This window comes from Heloderma suspectum, chromosome 2 (assembly GCF_057233095.1).
Source record: "Heloderma suspectum isolate Gila_16-S chromosome 2, 16-S_ref, whole genome shotgun sequence".
Classification (NCBI taxonomy): domain Eukaryota; kingdom Metazoa; phylum Chordata; class Lepidosauria; order Squamata; family Helodermatidae; genus Heloderma; species Heloderma suspectum.
In genome coordinates, this window is record NC_139459.1 from 373,393,421 (window position 1) to 373,410,866 (window position 17,446).

A 17,446-nucleotide genomic window follows, 5' to 3' on the forward strand; every position below is an offset into this window, starting at 1 on the left:
CTTCCCCCAAACCGAAAGTACTGCTTCAGATGTGGAGAAATGAAATCTACTTGGGAAAATGAAACCTAACCAGGGAAATGAAACTCCTCCTCTCAGGAATACCCCCTTCCCCCCCGAAAAGCACCTCAGGCCTCTAGGGGCATTTCTACACCAGCCTAAAATTCCACATTTAAAACGGGGATTTCTGCTTCCGTTTAAATACAGGATCACAAGTGACTCCCTTTACATGTGCTTCCTTTTTCCCTTCCCTTCCCCGCCACCCTTATCTGAGTCACTGATCTGAAAGAGGAATGGCAGACCACCCATGGGATGCTTCCAGGCTGGTCCAGACAGATCAATCTGTCGTTGATCTCGCTCCTCTTCTTGCCCCTTTTCCTCTTTTCACAGAGGGAACTCAAGCAGAACACAACGGGGTAATTCGATAGCTCATTATCTGCGATCTCTTTAAAAATGGAACAAAGGGCATTTGGTGCAGGAGGGTCACGGCAGCATGTAAAGAGCCCACAAACTTCCGTGAAGAAGTCATCACAATCGCGGGATAAAAGCCCAGTGTGAAGGAGCTCTAGGCCTGACCTTTTTACCTTGCCTCTGTAGGCCTCACACCTTCACAAGCACATATTTAAAAGTTGGTCCAAAAAACGAGCACACGGCTAAATACACACACGGTATTGTCCCTCCCACACCACAGACAGTTCGGTCATGGCCCCAAGTGTAGATGGAACGTAGCAGGATGTACACCCGCACAAAGCGGGTGGAAAGTCGGTGACATTTCCAGATCTAGTTCGCAGAGGAAAAGCCATGCCTGAGTAGTGTTTAAAAAAAACCCACCCTGGAAGCATCCCATGGGTGGTCTGCCATTCCTCTTTCCCACACAGGGGTGGAATCTTACCCCACGACCACCACTCCCCACCATGCCCACTCTCCGGGTTATTGGGGCTCGACTTCCTCACCTGTTGTTCCCACCTCTCGCTTTCCTGCTGTCTCTGCAGGAAATCCTCGGCCAGGGCCACCGCTTGGGAACAGCTATCTGGGCCGCATTCCCTGACCCAGCTCTGGACTTCTGAGGGCAGGATGGTCAGGAACTGCTCCAGAATCAGCAGCTCCAGGATCTGCTCCTTGGAGTGTCTCTCGACCTTTAGCCACCGACGGCAAAGTTCCTGGAGCCGGCTGTAAGCCCCTCTCGGGCCATCGGCCTCCTGGTAGCAGAAACGCCGGAAGTGCTGGCGCTGCTTCTCCCTGCTGATGGCGTCCCCTCGTATAATGGCTGCCTTCACCTTCCCATAATCCTCTCTTTCTCTGGCCTCCAGGCCACTGAAGGCCCATTCAGCCTGTCCGCTGAGGGCCGGCAGGAGCCGGGCTGCCCACTCTTCCTTGGGCCACCGGCAGGCTTCGGCTACTTGCTCAAAGGAGGCCAGGAAGGTCTTGGCGTCGTCCCAGGGTGTGGGCTCCTCCGGCAACTGTGTAATCCCCCATCCTGAGTGAGGCGACTCTACTTCTTTCAGGAACTGCTGCCACTGAGCTTCCCAACACTGAAGGATCCCCTCGCCTGGCTCCTGTTTAACCTTTTGCTGCACCGATGTCCTATTGGGGAATTTTCCGATACTCCCAGTCTGAACAACGTGAGGGTTTTTTCCTGCTCCCTCCAGTCCTTCCACCAGTTTGAGGCCTGCCAGCGGCTCTTCCATTTTCAAGCCAGCGGCAAGGCCTCAGCCGCCCACTCACCCCCTCGGACTCTCTCTGTCAGTTAAGAAGGAACACACACAGGAGGTTACAGAGACTGGCCCAAGGGGCTTTCTTCCTGGGGGGAGAAAAGGAAGAAGGAACACAAGTGAAAACTTCCAATTTCCAAGCTAATAATCAGCAAACATTTCCTTGGTTTTTATGATTTATTTAAGAGCCACTGTTAGAGTGTTGAACTAGGACTGTGAGGAACCGGGTTCTTGTCCCCACTTGACCATGAAGTTCACTGGGTGATTTTTGGCCAGTCAATGACTCTCAGCCTAACCTATCTCACAGGGTTGTTGTGAGGAGGAAATGGAGAGGAAGAGGATCATGTACGCCGCTTTGGGCTCCTTGGAAAAAAAGGCGGGATATAAATGTAACAAATAACTAATCCATTTATTTATTTAACAAATGTATATACCACTTCCCCCCAAAACGGGTCAAAGTGGTGAACACCAGTTTATTTACTCTGTGCTCTGTTATATCATGCTTCCTTCCCATGGGCCTGTAGTAGAGAACAGCCTAGTCACATAGACCTATACTGGGTCAGACTATTTGCATGGAATGTGCTGAGGCGAGGATATCGACCTTTGACTCATCTTACCAGCCAAGAGGCCCACTAGCAAGAGAACTGCACTAATAATGAACCAAAGCAGAAAGCACTATGGATCTCTTGGCCCTTCTAACACTACTGGTGACTTGGTTACAGGCCTGGGGCCATTGCACCCCATCACCTGCTACGTGGTTCTTTTTCGAGGGGAGAAGGTAGTGACTGACTCTACATGCAGAGGATGTGTTCTGCCATGCTGCTTTGGACCCTCTCTAAAGGGTAGGCATAAAAACAAATCCACATCATCAAAACAGGATCGCAATTAAACTCAACGCAAAGGAAGCTGTCTTGGTTCATAAGAAAAATGGAGGAAACAGTGGCAGCAGTGGGGCTGGGAGGAGAAGTGAGCATCCAGGGCAGCAGGAAGAGGGGAGAAGAGAAAGTCGAACAGCCAGGCTGGAAGGCATTTTCTGCCATCGCAACTGCCTGGCATTCATTCCCACAGACACACACACTCTGCTTGCTGTGTAACACTTGCCCAGAGTCCTGATCAATAATAACAGGCAGGAAGGATGGGGGTGGATGTGCCAGGGAGGGGTAGGGTGGCCACTTCTGAAGTGCCAAAAAAGAGGACATGCATCCCCAAGAATGAGCAGAACCGACTACACCAATTTGCATAACACTTGCATGTGCTAAAGTACATGGACAGATGCAAATTGAGAAGTCACTGTTATAATTTCAATGGAAATACAATACATCTCACTGTTTTGTGTGGAAGAATGCGGCAAGGTGACCTGTGTGCTCTTTTACAGAGGACTAGAACCAATGGGTGAAAATTGCAGGGAAGCAGATTTAGGTTAAATATTAGGGGAAACTAATGGCATGAGTCTGCTCTTCAGGTGCTCACTGTGGATGGGCAAAAGTTCTTATGGTTCTTTGTCTTTAAACCAGAATTGGACAGGACAGTTCTTCAAAGAGAGGACGCCTTCAAATAGGGGACGGTCCTCTGCCCACTGTTCAAACAGAGCACTGTAAAAGAGGACACATGGCCACCCTAGGTCATGCACAGGAGGTGTCTCCCGCCACATTGGGGTTGGGGATGAGTTAAAAAGTATACGAATGTTCCCTGGTTTATAACCTTAAGGTTTTAACCTGCATAGAAACACCTGCATATAGAAAACTGGCGTGTAATCCAAATCATAGCCAATATTGTTATATCCAAATCATAGCCAATATTGTTGGAAGGGGTGTGGTCACATTGGTTCATATTTTCATCTTTGGTGGGAATGTTCTAAGGTGCAGGAGTTTTGGAACATGGTTGCTGATTACCGTCAGGAATGTCTTCAGGTCACCACTGGTCACTCCTAAAGCCGTGCTGCTTCATCTTTTTGAACTTAATGATCCGGGATTCCTGCATAAAGACCTTTTTAAGCCATTCTATACAGCTGCAAAGTTATGCGTATAACTGGAAGTCCCCAAAGCAACCAACTAAAGAACTGTGGATTGATAAAACCTGGGAGACTATGAGTATGTATGACTTACTCAGCAAGTGCAGTGAGCAAGGAATCCTAACTCAAAGAATGATATTATGGCACCAGGGTTTCCATTCGTTTCCTATGTTCAGGCACTTCGAACTTTCAATAAAGTTCCAACAACGTACAGTTGCCTGTATTTTTTTGGATTAACACACACAAACACACAAAATGGCATATACTTACGCACGCTCCTTTTTTATCTTGTAGAACTTGTATTTTTACTTTCATTAGATATTGACCTCCTACTCCGGATGTTTTAGCGTAGATGTTCCTTAAACACATCTATTATAGACTAAGATTTATAATTAGTAAATTCCTTTATTTCTTTCATGGTTTTATTATTATGTACATTCGTCTTCTTCTTTTTGTTGCCTTTATTTTGTTAACCTTATTTCAAAATAAAAGAAAATATCATGAGAAAAAAAGAAAACTAGTGTGTCAGGGGGAAGCTAGGCTAGCGCCGTTCTCCACCCTGCCCCTGCTAGTTTTCTACCTGTAGGGGTTGCCCGCCCATGGGGACGCATTCAGCCTTGGGGAGCATCCCAATCTTGTGAAAGACTCACACACACACACACACACCTTATAGTGGAAGGGTCAGGACTCTTTCCTGAGGAACCCCTTCCTTCTGTCTGAACTGGTGGAGTCCAGATACAAGTTGGCCAGCCCATCTGCTGAAGTTCTGTTTCAGGGATGGGGAAAGCGTGGCCCTCAAGAGGTTGCTGGACTGCAATTCCCATCAGCCCTAGCCAGCACAGCCAATAGTGAGGGATCATGGGAACTGCAGTCCAACAACATCTGAAACACCACACCTTCCTCATCCGTGCCCTATTTGGAGGTGCAAACTCCCTCCTTTGTTCATGCTTCCTAGCCCCCTAATAATAATAATAATAATAATAATACATTTCCTGCTTTTCACCAATAATACTCACCCAATTTCTCAGAATTTGGCTTCTCACTCAGCACTTTCATAAACTTACTGTGTAAAAACTGGAGGGAGAGAAAAAATAGCCCCTTAAATATATTCCAAAGCCCCCAACGAAGTCAATTTCCGGGAGGAGGGAGAAAAAGGACGGAACAGGAAAAGGGGCTTTCAGCGTTTACATCCTGGGCTACTTGTTATAGCATTTCCGCTTGCTCCTCTCTAGGAGACAGAAAGGTCCTCCTAGGAACTCGCTCGTTTTAACTCCTAGAAAGCATCCTGACAGGAACAGAATAATTCTGTTAGAGCCAATAGAAAGATCACAAAGTAGTGAGCAAGCTTTTGAGTATCACAGAAACCTTCCTCAGGTTGGATGAAGAAAGAAATATGAGGAAGACAGAAAGTTGCTCAACGGGGCAGAGCAGTAGCCCCGCTCTGAAAAGGTGCGACAGTCTTAAGATGACCATTCAGGGTGCTCTTTTTGCTGGCTGCGTTCATTTGCGACAAGGGATTGATTTGATTCGGCTGATCCACCAGCTTCGGCCTTTCCTGGACAGGGATAACCTAGCCACAGTAGTGCACGCGCTGGTAACTTCCCAATTAGACTACTGCAATGCACTTTACATGGGGCTGCCCTTGAAGACGACTCAGAATTTGCAGCTAGTGCAAAATGCAGCAGCTAGACTGTTGACTGGAATATCACGTAAAGATCACATAACACAGTCTTAAAGGAACTGCACTGGCTTCAAGGTGCTAGTGATGACATTTATAGCCCTAAGCAGCTTGGGACCTCGATATTTGAGGGAGCACCTCCCCCTATATATTCCTGCCCGAGCTCTGAGATCTGTTGAAGGGGCCCTCCTCTGCGTCCCACCAGTGCGGGACACACACTACGGTGGGACGTGGGAGAGGGCCTTCTCTGCTGTGGCACCCCGGTTGTGGAATCCTCTCCCCTTGGAGGCCCGATTGGTGCAGACTCTGGTTTCATTTCGGCACCAAGTTAAAACACAGCTTTTGAGGGCTAACTGAATTCCCTAAAGTTGCACACCGTTTTAACTGTTTTATTGTTTTAGATTTTAGATTAGTATTAGCTTGCTTAATAATTAATATGTTTTTAGTGTTTAAATTATTTATTGTTTTATACTGTCTAAATTGTTTTTATCTGTACGCCACCCTGAGATCCTAATGATACAGGGTGGGATACAAATGTTTTAAATAACCAAATAAATAAATAAATCATTTGGATTGATTTGATTCATTCTTTTATTTAAAACATGTATACCCCGCCTTGCCACAGAATGTCTGAGGCGTTCAAGAGCAGGGGCACAGAACCAAATCTGGCAGACCTGGGGGCCAAATCTGGCCTTCTAGGATACCCACAATGGCCAAACCCCTTCCTTTGACTCCGCCCATTCCTCTGGCCACACCACCTTTCCCGTGGCCACTGATCCATTTGGTGGTTTCCCAGCTTTTGCATGGGTTTTCCCCCCAGTCTAAAAGGTTGAAATGCCTTTTCACACACACTGAAAGAGGTTCAAATGCCCCTGTTCAAGATCACTGGAACGCAATAATATCAGAAATACAATCAAAAGAGGGGGGAAACAAAGGAGGGGGATTAGATAAATCAAGCCCCAAAGTAGCTTAAAACAAAAGCAATAAGGGGAGACACAATAGCTGTCTTCAAATATCTGAAAGCCGGTCTTGCAGAAGATGGAGCAGATTTGATTTCTGTTCTTCAGTGGGGAGGACTGGAACCAATGAGTGGAAATTATGGGGAAGCGGGTTTAGGTTGAACATTAGGGGGAACTGTCAAGGAGAAGGCCTCATGGGGCCAAAGATATGGTGGGAAAGGGTTAACTTTCCCATGATTTTAGGTTGTGTTTTTAGTGTTTTAGAGTAGGAGGGAGTAAGACCCTGCAGGAACATTTGCAATTCAGGCCACGCGGAGGGAGGAGGAGAAAACCTGCTATGTCCAACAATTCTGACAGGATAGGAAAATATAAATATATATTTGAATCACTCAGATCCTTGTCCCAACTATTAAAGAGAACGTTCAACAGTCTCTCTATGAAGAGTTATCTTAATGGGATGTGGATGTCTTAGTTATACTTAGATTTTTTTCAGTCATCCCTGTTCCCTCAAGTTGGCTCTTCCGAAGTATATCCACACACACCACAAAACACTTGAAAGGGATGAAGGGGGGCTGCAGAGTTCCCGTTACACACCCAGACATACACTTACACACTTCATCAAAGCATCCACAACAGCCAGTCTGAGACAGGCTCCTGCGACGAATGGATCGGGTGCGGGCCCTACCCTTGATGCTGGCCCTGAAGGAGGATGCATGGATGTGCACGGGTGCAGCCCCATCTACTGCCAGGGCCGCCCCGACCCGTCAGCGCAGCCCTGAAAGGTTTCCCAGCCATCAGCGTGGCCTGCAACCAGGAACGTGGTTGGAAACGGCAAAGAAGCGGATGTGGGCTAAACATTAGGCGAAACATCCTTGTGGTAAGAGCAGCGGAGGCTGGTGGCTCCGACATCCGTGGGGCTGTGAGTCCGCTCCGGGTTTCAGTCAGAACCAGCCAGAACTCTTAAAGGAGCTGTCCGAGGTGCTGTACCCATTGGGGGGGTTGGTTCAGCACCTTGGATGGATCCTTCCGAGTTCTGACTGGATCGGACTGAAACGCGGGGCGGATTCACAGCCCCACTGAGGATGCAGCCGCCAGCCAGTGGAACAGGCTGCCTCAAGAGTCACCTTCGCTGGAAGCATTTAAGGCTGGACACCCGTCTCCGAAAGTGCCGCATTGAGCAGAGAGCTGGATGCTAGAGGACCTCCAAAGTCCCTTCCAGCTCTATGGCCATACATTATGTATTTCAGTGCCCACTCTGGAATGACTGAAGGAAGACATGCCCTGTACGGCATGATCACTGGAAAGAGCCGCTGGTCTCATTCAGGGGTGCAGAACTCACGAACCTCATCCAGCCCACTAGGCCCACCAATCCGGCCTCCAAGCCCCACCCCCGGAAGGAAGCTCCGCCTCCCAGAGGGCGTTTCCGCTGTTATCTCCGATCTTAGATCAGAGATAAAAGGAGGAGTGGGACGTTGGGGGCCTCTGTCAGCGCTGGGAAGGGCAGCTGGCAGCGGAGTAACTTTGTGGGTGTCCGCAGGGTGCCAGCCGCTGCAGAAAGCCAGGGACTTGGCCGGTGTCTGGAATTCCTCCCAGCGCCAGCCGAGTCCTTCTCTCCATGCTTCTCTCAGCATGGGAAAGGAAGGAAGGAAGGAAGGAAGGAAGGAAGGAAGGAAGGAAGGAGGGAGGGAGGGAGGGAGGGAGGGAGGGAGGGAGGGAGAGAGAGAGAGAAAGAAAGAAAGAAAGAAAGAAAGAAAGAAAGAAAGAAAGAAAGAAAGAAAGAAAGAAAGAAGCCTATGGATTCCACCTACACCTTGGTTTGTAAGGTAAAGGAAAAATATACATATATGTTAAATGTATTACCCTCAGTCAATAATTGTATTTAAATCCAATGTGTTTTTTATTTTATTTATTTTATTGCATTTATATCCCGCCTATTTTCCTCCTTCAGGAACCCAAGGCGCCTTACACTATCCTACTCCTCCTCCAGTTTATCCTCACAACAACAACCCTGTGAGGTAGGTTGGGCTGAGAGTCTGTGACTGGCCCAAAGTCACCCAGTGAGCTTCCATGGCCGAGTGGGGACTAGAATCTGGATCTCCAGGCTCCCAGTCCAACACTCTCACCACTACACCACACTGGCTCTTTATTCTTTTACTGTTGATTTGTCTAATTTTATTTTGGAACATTAAAGAATCTTTTTAAGAAAGAAGGAGAGGTATTTCCACCTTTTAGAAAAGAAGGGTGAGAGGCAGGCAAGGGCACGCAAAAGCCAGAAAACCATCAAACGATTGGCAGTTGGGGGCGGGGGAAGGTAGCATGGCCATTTGGGACACACTGGAGGGCTGCATTGGGACCTTAGGCAGGCCAGTTTTGGCCCGTGGGCCTGATGTTCAACACCCCTGTGACAAACCATTGGTATGATTCAGCGGAGCTATTTTTATATTCTGATTAATCCTGCCTCATGTCCAACAGGGCCGCTCTTCCCAAGAATGAAAAAGCAACATAACATAATCTCCTGAGGTCACCAAATTATGAAAAATATGAAGTAAGATCCAGATGTAAGATCTCGGGGCTTTCATTGCCCTTTCCATCAAATTAACTTATTTTCTGTTGTGGTTGGTAGTATAATAAGTTAGTATAATAATAATTATAATAATACGTATGACTATTATTTTTAATAAAAATAATTTATTGTAATTAAATTTAATTAAAAGTAAGTATAATAATAATTCAGGTTGTCCCTCTCGGTATCGTGAAGCCACTGAAGAGCATCTCACAAGCAATTCAACAATACTGAGCCAAGAAATCATTTTATTATGTCACCCAGGCAGTATGGACTAGTGTAGGACATTAAAATCAAATAGTCCTTGCATTCATTCAGCGGTACATGTACTGATCCGGGTTTGGTCTGCACAAGGCCCAAAGCTTCACAAAACATTTTCCAATCCCCATCTTCTATTATTCTGTCATCCCTCTGTAAGAATCCAAAGATTTCCCAACTTTATTTAGGGCTTTTCTACATGAGGCTGTTGACCGCGGCATCTACTTTCAGTTTCGTCGCAGCACTGAAATCCGAGCTCTGCACAGAGCATTTCTCTTCCTGCTTTTCTCCTACATAACCTCTGGCGGAGCTGCGCTATAGCAGAATAGCTCAAATACACCAGGACAAACAGCGCCATTTTCCTAGTTCTAAACAAAATAGCCCATTTTCCCCATTCTAAAAAAATCTGAATCTGTGAAACTGCAGGATCGCAACATCGTCTAAAGAGCCTGTAAACAACCGTGAGTAATCACGAGTGCACAATAAATGCCTCGTGTAGAAAAGCTCTTAATCAGGTGAGATCAAGATTGTTCCTACTGACTTCATTGGGGCTTGCCGAGAGTGAGTTATGTCTTGTTAACCGGGACAGTCACTCCATCAAAGAAAACTGTTGATTATGCATATGAGCTTTACATAGAGATGTGAAGGCCCGGAAAAAAATCCATTTTTTCCCGAGAACTGTTTTTGTTTTTTCCCAAAAAACTGGAAAAATTGAACAGCTTTGGATGATGAAATCTTTTCTTTTAGAATTTAAGACGAAGTATTTATATATTGTTACCCAGCCATTACACCCACAAAATGATTTCTTAAAACTATGTAATAAGAACACTTTTATAGAAAGACTAGAGATATAAGATGTCTAGAAATAACGAAGCCGTGGGGGGGAATGTTTTTTTAATCCTCTCTGTAAGATTCTCAGCATAGTTATTTCTTTCATTCCTTATTAAAATTATTGATCTAAAGTCTATTTTACTGATGGACATTTATGCTCAGTTTCCCAACATGTGAGTAGAGTCACCATTGAGCATTCTTGGCAGTAAACGTGTATTCTTGGCAGCCTGGGTTTTGTTCTATACAGTCCTGTGTTTCTGATGGTGTAGCAGTCATTTAATGGAGTTCTAATCTCAGACAATAATTACAAAGAGTTTGCTTCTAAAAGTTTTAAAATATAATGATAATTTTATGAGCAAACTAAGTCATACATAAAATAACTTTAGGAACAGAAAGGCTGCTCAGTGTCCCTGGAGCAGCCCCTCTGGATGTTTTGGACTACAGTACCCAGCATTCCTGACCATTGGCCATGCTCCTTGAGGCTGATGGGAGCTGAAGTCCACAATATCTGGAAAGGACCAGGTTGGGGAAGGCTGTCTTAAGGCAACAAAATAACTTTAGATCTGTAAAGAGCGCTAAAAAATAAGTATTGCTTATTTTTCAATGTTTCCCAAAATTTCTGGGTTTCTTCTGGAAAAAAAATGGAAAAAAACATTTTTTTCCCCCATGGCCTCAAAATTTCCCAAACGTTTACATCTGTAGCTTTACAACATAACCCTTTACATATCTACTCAGTCCCATTTAGTCCAAGAGGGTTTACTTGGTAGCATATAGCCATTATAACTAGTCGCCTTGTCCTCTTCTCGCCATCCTAATTAAGTCTGCAATCCTATAGACACTTACCTGAGACTTAATTAGGATGGCAAGAAGAGGACAAGGCGACTAGCTGTAATGGCTATATGCTGCCTCCAGTCTCAGAGGCAGTATGCTGGGGAACAAAAGCAGGAGGGCACTATTGCACTCATGTCTGAATGTGGGCTTCCCAGAGAGGCAGCTGGTTGGGCACTGTGGGAACAAAACGCTAGCCTAGACAGGCCTTTGGTCTGACCCAGCAGGGCTCTTCTGATGTTCATAGGATTAACATCCAGCTATGTCCCGGAGTTGCTCAAGACAGCCTAGAAACATCTGTCAATTTTCACCCATCGCTTTGACTTGTGTTATAAAGCAATCTTTCAGCGACAATGCACGAGGAAGGTTTACAACTTTTAGGGCTCTTCAGTCTAAAAAAAGGCAAATGAAGGGAAAGACAGAGAGGTGTACAAAATTATGCATGGGGTGGAGAATGTGGACAGGGAGGCATTTTTCTCCCTCCCTCATCGTACTGGAACCCAAAGGGGTCATCCCATGGGAGATTCAGGACAGGTAAAAGGAAAGACTTCTTCACACAGCACAGAGTTAAACTATGGAATTCACTTCCACAAGATGTAGTGATGGCCACAACTTTGGATGGCTTTAAAAGGAGGTTGCACAAATTCCTGGAGGAGAAGGCTATCGATGGCTACTAGTCCTGTTGGCTCTATGCTACCTCCAGTACCAGAGCCAGTAGACCTATGTACACCATGTACATGAGCAGCATCATGGTGCTGTTGTATTCATGTCCTGCTTGTGGGCTTCCCATTGGGGCAGCTGGTTGGCCACTGTATGAACAGAAAGCTAGACTAGATGAACCCTTGGTCTGATCCAGCAGGGCTCTTCTTATGATCTATAGGGCTTCTGCAACTTTAGTAGTTGTATAAAAGAGGGAATTCCTTCTACACAACTATTAAAGGTGCAGGAGCCCCATCCCCTCTTGCATCTGGATCCTCTAGCCTTAATCAATCAATCAATCAATCAATCAAATCTACTTAAAGTGTCATGCCAATAAAACACAAATTCTGCAGAAGACATCTTCAAACAAAATTTTTAAATGAAGGGAAGTATGATTGGTCTTCCCTAGAACTATTGTGTGTTTTTTCCTCATCTACAAATGTAGAAAGATTTACAGCACAATCCTATATGTCTGCTCAAAACAAAGCCCCATTTAGGTCCATTTGGCTTACTTCCAGGTAAGCAGGTACAAGATTCCAGCCTTACTTATAGGAAACCTGCTACCTTAGCCTTCCCCGACCTAGTGCTCTCCAGATGTTTTGGACTTCAACCCCCATCAGCCCCAATCAACATGGCTAATTGTCAGGCATTCTGGGAGTTTTAGTCCAAAACATCTGGAGGGTACCAAGTTCCCCAGTCCTGTCTTAAATGGACATGACGAGGGTTGAACCAAGAACCTTCTGCATGCAAACCAGGCATGCTGAGACTGAGCTAATGTTACCCAGCCCCCAGGATGGTGGAACAAGTTTCCTGTAAGAAAGGACTTGGATGCACCTATCTGGGACAGTCAAGTATTCCTAGGTAACGAAACCTGAAACTTCACTGGGGGACATTCACTTATTTTTAAAAGATTGGTTACTTAAGTGGAAGGTAAATTCATTCCTAGAGGCTCTGATTATCTGACAAACTCCTAGGACCAATCATCCAAGGTTTCTTCGCCGGGTGACGGCACTCTGTCAGAGATCCCGCAAAGAGAAGACGACGGCACCCACTGATATGGCTTCCCCTGTATGTGTTCTTTTCATGTCCACGAAGACACGCAGTTCATCTGAAGCTCACCCACAGGCAGAGCGCTTAGAATAGTTTCTCCTCCACGTGGCTGTTCCTGTGAAGGAGGAGGAGCTGTTTACGGCCGAAGCCTTTCCCACAGTCGGGGCATTTGTAGCGTTTCTCCCCCGTGTGGGTCCTCTGGTGTGAAGTCAGGCCGGCGCTCCAGCTGAAAGTCTTTCCGCACTCGAAGCACCGGTACGGCTTCTCCCCTGTGTGGGTCCTCTGGTGCGAAGAGAGCTCCGCCCTCCGCCGGAAGCTCTTCCCGCACTCGGTGCACTGGTACGGCTTGTCCCGCTGGTGGATCCTCGTGTGCTGGTTCAGGTACGACACGCAGCTGAACCTCTTCCCGCAGACGGCGCATTTGTAGAGCTTCTCTCCCGTGTGACTCCTCTTGTGCTGCAGAAGCCGCGCGTTGCGGCCGAAGCTCTTCCCGCAGACCGAGCACTTAAAGGGCTTCTCTTTCGTGTGGATCCTCTCGTGGAAGATGAGGTGCGACCTCTGGCGGAACGTTTTCGGGCAGGAGGAGCACTTGTACGGCCTCTCGCCAGTGTGGGTCCGTTTGTGCAGAATCAGGTTTGAGCTGCAAGTGAACCTCTTGCCGCACGCGGGGCACTTGTACGGCCTGTCGCCCGTGTGCATCCTCCTGTGTCTGAGAAGGTACGAGTTACACCGGAAGCTCTTCCCGCAGACGGTGCACGTGCACGGCTTCTCCCCCGTGTGGATTCTCTCATGCACAATGAGGTACGAGTTGCAACTGAAGCTCTTCCCGCAGACGGAGCAACTGAAAGGCTTCTCCCCCGTGTGGATTCTCTCATGCCTAATCAGGTGCGACTTGTCCCTGAAGGTTTTCAGGCAGGAAGGACACTGGTGCGGTTTCTTCTTCCCCACGTGCGTTTGCTGGTGCCTCATGAGGTTGTCTTTACGGCTGAGGCTCTTCCCACACTCGGCGCACTGGTACGGCGTCTTATGAATTTGGGCCCTTTTGCGTCTCAGGAGGGAAGTGCCTTCCCTTGAACTTCCAGGAGTAGTCCCGTACCACTCCACTTGTTCCAGACTTTCCCGCTGACTGTGTTGCTCTTTGCACACTCTCACTGGCCTGCAATCTGTGGGAAGGAAAAACAAAGCACTCCTGCGTGAGGAGAACCCGGGCCAACTTGGGATCAGCCAAATTAACTCATGGAAAGAGGCGATTGGACAAATTCCTGGAGGAGAAGGCTATCGATGGCTACGAGTTCTGGTGGCTATATGCTACCTCCAGTATCAGAGGCAGTAGGCCTCTGGTTTCCCCACAAAACACTGCATTCGGTCTCTTACCATTGGGGATTCTTTGCAGAACTGTAGCCTCATTGACATCTTTGTGGTCTCCTCTACAAGGAACAGCTTCACGCGCCCTCTTGTCTGGGCAGGTTTCCTGATGGATCTCTCGTCTGTGCCTCTTCTCTGAGAAGTTCTCCTGCTTACCCCACTGGGAGACACTCTCTTCTGTTCTCCCCACGGACAGTCCCATGTGCTCCAAACCATCCGGGGTATATTTTTCTTCCTCGCACACGTTCATACACCCTTTAGCAGCTGGGGAAAAGAGAGAATCCCCGTCACAAAAGTAAAATAGTCCCTAGCCAAGAGAAGAATAAAACCACATCAGGAAGAAGAACGTTTGTTCTAAGGCGGCTTGTAAGTAACATCATTAAATTAATAATATGATTTCTTGAGCATGATGCCACCTCTTTTGCAACCTTCTAATGCCTTCTCAAAACCCACCTTTTTACATGATGCCTTGGCACAGCCCCCTAGACCCAATGCCCTACTGCAGAGGTTGGCAACTAGCAGCCCACATGCTGTAGGCAGCCTCCCTTGGCCTTTTTTGCAGCTCCACTACCGCCGCTGATATTTGATGCTGCTACCGCAGCGGCAGGGGAAAAAAAGAGGCCATTTTGCTTTAAAACTAGGCATGCAGGAAGCATGTTTAGCCTTGAGAAGAGAAGACTGAGGAGAGACAGGATAGCACTCTTCAAGTACTTGAGAGGTTGTCAAACAGAGAGGAAGGCCAGGATCTCTTCTCGATCATCCCAGAGAGCAGAACACGGAATAATGGGCTCAATTTACAGGAAGCCAGATTCCGGCTGAACACCAGGAAAAATGACCTGACGGTTAGAGCAATATGATGATGGAACCAGTTACCCAGGGAGGCGGTGGGCTCTCCCACACTGGAGGCCTTCAAGATGAAGCTGAACAGCCACCTGTCAGGGATGCTCTGACTTGGACTCCTGCGCTGAGCAGGGGGTTGGACTCAATGGTCTTATAGGCCTCTTCCAACCCTACTATTCTAGGATTCTGTGTATCTTAAACCTGGGTCTTTGTCACAGAGATGTGTTGTGCAAACTCAGTCAACGTATTTTAAAGCCAAGTGCAGCCCCAGAAGCTTGATTTTGCTTTAAAAGAAGACGTGCGCTTCCTGCAGGCCTTGTTTTAAAGCAAAATCGCTGCTTTTGAGCCACTGTGCTGCTGAATTTCGGCAGTAAAATCAGCGTCACGGTGGCAGCTGTGGCAGCAGCAAGAGGGGCGCGGGCCCTGGTACGTTCTAGGGAGCGGAGGAGAAATTGGCCCCCAGACCCATGAATGTTGCCCACCCCTGCCCTACTGTAATGAAACCTAAGTATTTGAAACTCAAATAGGAAACTGCTCTCTACTGAGTCAGAGGCTTGGTCCCTCTAGCTCAGTATGGTTGACTCCAGTGGGGGCTGGGGGCTGCGCTGTCAGTGGAGCTGCAAATCCGCCCTGGGTTTCAGCCAGAAGTCTAAAGTAGCTCTCCAAGGTGCTGAACACCACCCCCAAAATAGGTTCAGCACTTTGGATAGCTCCTTTAGAGTTCTGGCTGAAACCCAGGATGGATTCACAGCCCCGCTGACACTGGTCTACTCTGACAGTGGCTGTCCAGGGGTCTGAAGCAGGGAAGGGTCCTTCCCACATGCTACAAGATCCTTTTTGCCAAAGGCGCCTGAGACTGACCTTGCGACCTTCTGCATCCAAAGCAGGAGCTCCACTTCACAAGACCTATAAAGTCCTTTGTGACCTCAGACCAGGCTACCAGAAAGACCACCTTCTCCCATACGAGCCTGCCCAGGTTTTAAGATCTTCAAGGGAGGCCCTTCTCTTGCAACCGCCACCACGACCAAAGGCGCTTTTGGTGGGGACACGAGAGAAGGTCTCCTTGGTGGCCGCTCCCAGGCTGTGGAACTCCCTGCCGAGCGATGCTAAGTTGGACCCATCTGTGTTGTCCTTCGGCCGGCAAGCAAAGACGTTTTGATTCATTCATTCATTACATTTCTATTCCGTGGCTAGGGATGGCAGAGAATTCCACCACGGATTAGAATCCGGCCCCCTGGAATCCGGGGCAGAATGGCCTCCTGCCCCCCGCCACATCCCCCCGGGACGGAACTTACCTGGGGCAGATGCGGCGGTGGCGGCAGCTGTGGCGGCAACGGCAGCTGGTCTCCCGGCCGGCTGCAGCTGGGCTGCTGCAGCCACCATTTGCGACCTTGCAGCCGTGATAGGCTACATAAGTATTTACGTAGCCTATCACGGTAAAGGCAGCCACGCAAATGGCGGCTGCTACACCATTTGCGTGGCTGCCTTTACCGTGATAGGCTACGTAAATACTTATGTAGCCTATCACGCCAAAGAGCAGGGGTGCAAATGGCATAGCAGCCGCCATTTGCATCCCTGCTCTTTGCCGTGATAGGCTACGTAAATACTTACGTAGCTTATCACGGCTACTAGCAAGGATGCAAATGGTGGCCGCTACGACAGCCGCCATTTGTGGCCACAGCAGCACAGCCGCGGCTGGAACTCCGGCTGTGGCTGGCCCCAGCTAGTGGCTCCATGGAGCTGCCACGGAGTGGAGCCGGCCAGGGAGGATTCTGGGGGGAGGGACGGAGCGCCTCCCCCCCACCGCGAATGCCCCTGCGTGGAGCCAGGTAAGGGATTCACACATCCCTAATTCTGTCCAACAGCCAAATCTCTCTGGGCGGTTTACAACGATTAAAACCCGAAGGACGCAATCGTATGTATGTTTAGATGGAGAAAAAGTCCTACAATTCCCAGCATTCCCCAGCCAGCATTGCTCGGGGGGCTTGGGGGTGGCAAAAAGGGAGAGGGCCTTCTCAGTGGTGGCCCCCCAATTGTGGAACAATCTCCCTGGCGCCAACATCATTATCTTTTCAGCACCAGGTTAAAACTGCCCTCTTCTCTCAGGCATTTGGCAGCATATAACGAGTCTTTTGATCAGGTCCTGGATTATCTTTGGCTGATGGTTTAAATATTGTTTTTAGATATATGTTGTCTGTGTGTGTGCTATCTGTTTATATGTTTTGATGTAAACGGTTTTTGTATTTTGCATAATGTGTTTTAATGGTTTTTAATTTTTGCGAACCACCCAGAGATATAATAAATGAAATGAAATAGAATTGCACCTTAAAAATACAATTACATAACGTAATATAAACCATAGGCATACAAAAATCTAAAACAACTTTGCACAATCAGCAACAGTCAGATGGGCCTTTGACATATATGCCGATCTGTTGCTGAAGTCAGGGTGGTTAATTGGCCAGTTCTGCTTATTTCCCTCTATTGGTGTTTTATTTCACTGATCTGTTTCTACATCCTGTTTTAATGAAGATTTCCTTTTTCATCAGGATTGTACTGTTCACTGCCTTGAACACCATTTTTTGGGCAGAAAAGTAGGAAAGAAAATAAATACATACATACATACATAAATGCCACTGAGCTACGGTCCCCGGC

General features: G+C 47.6%; 2 protein-coding genes across 2 annotated transcripts in view; both read right to left on the minus strand.

The window, feature by feature from the left end:
• LOC146356143 (uncharacterized) overlaps nucleotides 1–4,889 on the minus strand; it is a 62,833-nt gene extending 57,944 nt beyond the window's left edge. Inside the window, exon 1 of the mRNA XM_084830023.1 lies at nucleotides 951–4,889. Coding sequence (XP_084686149.1) covers nucleotides 951–1,685 — 735 coding nt within the window. The 5' untranslated portion in view covers nucleotides 1,686–4,889. The remainder of the gene's footprint in view (nucleotides 1–950) is intronic.
• Nucleotides 4,890–9,039: 4,150 nt separating this feature from the next.
• The window catches only part of LOC146356145 (uncharacterized), a 51,194-nt gene continuing 42,787 nt past the window's right edge, over nucleotides 9,040–17,446 (minus strand). Inside the window, exon 5 of the mRNA XM_084831275.1 lies at nucleotides 9,040–13,525. Coding sequence (XP_084687401.1) covers nucleotides 12,671–13,525 — 855 coding nt within the window. The 3' untranslated portion in view covers nucleotides 9,040–12,670. The remainder of the gene's footprint in view (nucleotides 13,526–17,446) is intronic.